The 5,640-nt window shown below is 50.3% G+C and overlaps 1 protein-coding gene across 1 annotated transcript; it reads right to left on the reverse strand.

Annotated features, from left to right (window-relative positions):
* Window positions 1-2,651: 2,651 nt before the first annotated feature.
* Window positions 2,652-4,969, reverse strand: ERICH4 (glutamate rich 4). Its single transcript, XM_020900338.2, has 2 exons — window positions 4,794-4,969; window positions 2,652-3,313 (listed from the first exon to the last, which is right to left on the reverse strand). The coding sequence occupies exons 1-2, from the start codon at window positions 4,965-4,967 to the stop codon at window positions 3,089-3,091; spliced, it is 399 nt and encodes a 132-aa protein (XP_020755997.2). The 5' UTR covers window positions 4,968-4,969; the 3' UTR covers window positions 2,652-3,088.
* Window positions 4,970-5,640: the final 671 nt, after the last annotated feature.

Consider the following 5,640-nt stretch of genomic DNA (forward strand, 5'->3'; position numbering starts at 1 on the left):
CATAGATGTCACCTCTATGACCCAGGACATGGCCCATAGCAACTCCCATCCAGATATCAGGGGCGACTGGACATGCTGTTCTTTTTTTTTTTTTAATGTTGTGTTGAGTCTTCATTGCATCATTCAGGATCTTTCATTGCTGCGCACAGACTCTCTAGTTGTGGCACGCAGGCCCCGTAGTTGCAGCGCCTGGGTTTAGGTGCTCCTTGGCATGTGGTATCTTACTTTCCCGACCAAGGATCGAACTTGAGTGCCCTGCGTTGCAAGGCGGATTCTTAACCACTGGACCTCCAGGGAAGTCCCCTTGCTGTTCTTGAATAGTAAGCTTTCCTTCCCAAATCGCCCCCATCGGAGAGCTGTCTCCCTGGGCGTCTCTTCTAAGAATGCAGACTTAGGCAGGAGTTAACAGAAGCAGCTCTGCTTCTCTTCGGCTATCTGCAGATACCTGCCCATCTCCTGCAGGTGGCGCTGTGACGCATTTGCATCGCGTCAGGGAACACGGATGAAGCCTCGCGGCTCATCTGCTCACACCCACATTCCATTTTCAAATATCTGAAATAGTGCGGCGCAAGGCAAATACAGTGGGAGCCACTTACGTAATTTTAAGTTTTCTAGCAGCCATATTTTTAAATGTAAATAAAAAATGAGTGAATTAGCACAAGAAAAGATGCTCAACATCACTAATCATTAGGGACTGCCTCGCGTCAGCCTCCTCTGTCCATGGGGATCCTGCAGGCAAGAATCCTGGAGTGGGTTGCCATGCCCTACCTCCAGGGGCTCTTCCTGGGATCGAACCTAGGTCTCCGGCATTGCTGGCAGATTCTTAACTGACTGAGCTACCAGGGGAGCCGCCCAATCATTAGGGAAGTGCAAAGTAAAACCACAACGAGGTACCACCTCACACCCATTAGGATGGCTATCATGAAAAAAAAAAAAAACAAGAAAATAACAGGTGTTGGCAAAGGACTTCTCTGGTGGTCCAGTGGCTAAGACTCCGAACTTCCAACGCAGGGGGCATAGGTTTGATCCCTGGTTGGGAAGTAAGGTACCACAAGCCTCGGGGCACAGCCAAAAAATAAAAATGATAAAATAACAATAAGAATAATAAAATATTAAAAAAAACAACAACAGCAAGTGTTGGTACGGAGGTAGAAAGTTGTAGCCACTGTGCACTGGTCATGGGGATGGGGATCGTGGTTGTGGTCGTGGGGATGGCAAATGGTAGAGCCAATAGCACAGCACTTCTCAAACAATTAAACAGAATCACCCACAGTCCAGCAATCTCACTTCTGAGTATATACCCAAATTTTTAAAAAAAGACTTCCCTCATGGTCCAGTGACTGAGGTTCTGTGCTCCCAATGCAGGGGGCCCAGGTTTGATCCCTGGTCAGGGAACTAAACCTCACAGGCCACAACTAAGACTTGGTACACCCTTGTTCACAGAGATGCTGTTCACCATAGCCAAAAGCTAGAAATGACCCAAGTGCCCATTGACAAACAAAATGTGGTTGTTCATAGAACGAAATATTATTCAGCCTCAGAGAGAAAGGAAATTCTGATACATGTTGCAACATAGATGAACAAACCAGTCAGGAAAATACAAATACTGTGTGATCCCATTTACATGAGGTTCATAGAGTAGGCAAATTCATAATGACAAGGCAGAAGGGTGGTTGCCAGGGGCTGGGAGCCGGCAGATGAGGAGTTGTTGTTTAACAGATACCTTTTCAGTTTTGCAAGATGAAAACACATTCACACCACAACATGAATGTATTTCACACTACTGAACTGTAAATTTTAAAATATGGTTAAAATGAGGGCTTCCCTGGTGGCTCAGGGGTGAAGAATCCACCTGCCAATGCTGGAGACACAGGTTCGGATCCCTGGTCTGGGAAGATCCCACATGCCTTGGACCAGCAAAGCCCGTGCACCACAGCTATTCAGCCTGTGCTCTAGAGCCCAGGAGCCGCAACTACTGAAGCCCGTGTGCCCTAGAGCCGGTGCTCTGCATCAAGAAAAGCCACCGCAATAAGTCCATGCACCGCAACTAGAGAGTAGCCCTGCTCTCTGCAACTAGAGAAAAGCCCGTGCAGCAACAAAGACCCAGCACAGCCACAAATAATAAACAAATTAAATTTAATTTAAAAATACACACACAGGGCTTCCCTGGTGGCTCAGTGGTAAAGAATCTGCCTGCCAAGGCAGGAGACAGAGGTTTGATCCCTGATCTGGGAGGATCCCACATGCTTGCGGATCACTCAGCCTGTTCACCACAACTATTCAGCCTGCATTCTAGAGCCCAGGAACTGCCAACTCCTGAGCCCACACTACTGAAACTACTGAAGCATGCTTGAAGTGCTCCAAAGAAGAGAAGCCTGTACACTGCAGCTAGACAGTAGCCCCTGCTCGCTGCAACTAGAGAAAAGCCCACGCAGTAAGGAAGACCCAGCACAGCCAAAAATAAATAAATAAATATTATTAAAAAAAATACAAACACAAAAACAACAGATAGGAGAAAGGCACTCTGACCTCCCCTTTGGTGGTGGTTTAGTCACTAAGTTGTGTCCGACCCTTTAAAGATGGTTAAAAGGGTAACTCTTATGTTCTGTGTTTTATCACAGTAAAAGAAATTTACAAATAAACAGGTGAAATTAGCTTTAGTCATATTTTTATTTATCCCAACATACCCCAAATATTATCATTTCAAAATATAATTAATTTTTACAATTATTGAAATACTGAATATTCTTTTTATCAAATCCAGCTTGGAGATTCAGCACTTACAGCAGACCTCAGAGCTAGCCACTTTCCAAGTGCTTAACAGCCATCTGTACATCATATTTGCAAAGACACCAAGAGTTTCTCTGCAAACCTCCCACAGCATCTAGAAACACACCCACCATTCAGGGACCCACCCCTCAATCTCCTCTCAGACACTTTCAGAGAAAACACTTGCTCAAGGAGCAAATGACAGTACCAAATCGGACATCTGCAGGTCAATTTAACCTGCAAATCCCTCCCTTCCCCTGCCTTCTTACATAAATTTGCGTATCATTCACGTGTCCATTGGAAGCACACTGGCAGGACCTCAGATAGTCATCTCAAAGTCAGGGGGGCGGTGGTGGCCGGGGACTGGACTGGAGGCCCCCTCCAGTTTCCCTTTCAGCTCTCTGTCCTCCTCCTCCTCTTCCGCGGTGTTCTCCTCTGCCTCCTCTTCCAGGAAGGCCACCAGTTCCTCCCGCAGTGCCCCCATCTCCAGTCCCAGGCTGCACAGCTGGCCCAGCAGCTGGACATCCACTTGGCGGAGGTTCCCCTGGGGTGGGAAGGGGCAGTCATGGGCGTGCCACTCCAGACGGCAAAGGGTTAGTGTGCCTCTGCCTAGAAACCTGAGTGGGAGCAGCTCCCAGCTCAAGTGCCAACACAGATTCTTTGCCTAACCAAACTTTAGTCAGGATCCTGAACATTTTCCGGGGTCCATCAGTACTTCCTTGTATCAGTAAAATCCAGTTTTAGCAAGAATCGCCCTCTTTGTATGTTTTGGGCTTCCCTGGTGGCTCAGATGGTAAAGAATCTGCTTGCAATGCAGTAGACCCTGGTTCAATTTCTGGGTTGGGAAGATTCCCTGGAGAAGGGAAAGGCAACCCACTCCAGTATTCTTGCCTGGAGAATTCCATAGACAGTGGAGCCTGGCGGGCTACAGTTCATGGGGTCGTAAAGAGTTGGACTCGACCAAGAGGCTAACAACACTCTCTTCCATATCTAATCAGATGCCTCGTCCTCCCCCCTCCCCCATCCCCCAGGTGATGGCTGATCACCCTGGCCTGCCTTCAGCAAGAATCCTGCTAGATCAGTTTAGCCAGACTCCCCCCTCACCCCTGAGGTTGCCTCTTAGGAATTTTCCTTTTTTCCCCCCTTTTGGCTGTGCCACTTGGCATGTGGGACCTTAGTTATCCCAGCAGGGATCGAACCCAAATCCCCTGCATTGGAACCTCTCTGAAGCTTAACTACTAGACCTCCAGGGACACCCCAGCCTCTTAGGAATGTTCTATCCCCTGACTCTGCTCCTTGGCTTTCAATTCCCAATTGCCCATGCTATATTCAAGGTTCAGCCCAATCTCTCTCCTCTACTACAAAATCCCATCACAGCGGGTCTTTATATCTACAGCCTTGCCATCTTTAACAGGTGTCATCTTTTTCTTTAACAGTCCTGGCCCACAGCATACGGGTGGGACCCTCACCGTGTCCCTGGACTCTGTCAGCCTGCTTCTGTCCTGTCTCCCACGGTCGTGGTCTCTGCATTTCACTCTCCCTCGCTTTCTCCGCCTCTCTTGTTCTCTCTCTGTGTCCTGATCTTAGTCTCCGTCTCTCTTATTAGGTCTCCCTCTCTTGTTATCTGTCTCCATCTCTCTGTCTCTACTTGGCTGCCTCCCTCTCTGTCTTTCTAGATCCTGTCTTTCTGTCTGTCTCTATTTCTCTGCCCCTGCCTTTGACTTTCTCCATCTCTGTCTTTCAGATTTAACATGAGCCTGTCTTTGGCTCTCAGGCTCTGCTTTCCACCTCTTGTCTCTCTGTCTCTGGGTCTCTCTGTCTCTACTACTGTCTGCCACTCTTAGTGTCTTTCTGTGTCTCTGTCTCCGTCTCACTCTGTGTGTATGTGTCTCTGCCTCTGTTTCTCTATTCCTGTCTCTCACTTTCTGTCTTTCAGTCTCTGGCACCTTTTATTTTCATTCATCCCCATTCATTTATCCACTCCCCACTCCCTCATCTCTGATTCCTCTGAGCCCCTCACTCACCAGCTCCTCCCAGATCCACAGCAGACTCTCCCTGGCACCTCCAGGGCCAGCCCCTGGGGACGCGAGGGTCTGACCCACCTTCTCCGCTGGGGGGACTCCCCTCAGGGCCCGCGGGGGTGGGCCCAGCCCTGGCGGCACCAGTCCAGCCTGCCTCAGCTTCTTCCAGAGTTCCATAGCCTCTGAACTGCGGCAGCCAGGAACAGGAAGTAGCAAGGTCCAGAGTGACCTAGCCCCTGGGGAGTTGAGGGCGGGGGGAGGGGAGTAAAGGGCAGTGGAGGGTGGGGGAGCACCCCCTGGCATCACAAAGTCCGTTCTCCACGGAGGATCAGCAGCTTCGTGTGTGGGGGAGGATGTGTGTGCGCGCGCGCGCGCGCGTATGTGTGTGTTTAAATTGAAGTGTAACATCAGGTCAGTTCACAGGGGTCCAACCTCAGCCCCTCTGGCCGGAGGTCAAACTCCACCCCTCCCTGCCGCTTCTCTGACGGACCCCTCACTTGTGAGCGGCTGCCCCGCCTCTTCTTGCCCCGCCCCTTCTGGGTCCCGCCTACTGCTCCTCCCCAACTCCCCCTGCAGCCCTCTCCTCCACTTGCTTCTATCTTCCCCTGGCTTGATCCTTGCCCGTCTTCTCCACTCTGGCCCTTGCAGGGCTTCCCAGCCCCTGTGCCTGAGGAACCAGCAGTGGCTTCCAGGAGAACAATCCCTCAGCCGGAGTGCCTTGGTGCCCAGGCTGCTGGCCCAGGCTGAGCAGCAGTTCTGCCAACCCTGGACTTGTCCACAGACATTATCACTAGCAATTCAGGCCCCGCCATGAACTGCAGCACATCAGGCTCCTCTGTCCTCTGTCCAC

The sequence above is a fragment of the Odocoileus virginianus genome, chromosome 20, assembly GCF_023699985.2.
Source record: "Odocoileus virginianus isolate 20LAN1187 ecotype Illinois chromosome 20, Ovbor_1.2, whole genome shotgun sequence".
Lineage (NCBI taxonomy): Eukaryota > Metazoa > Chordata > Mammalia > Artiodactyla > Cervidae > Odocoileus > Odocoileus virginianus.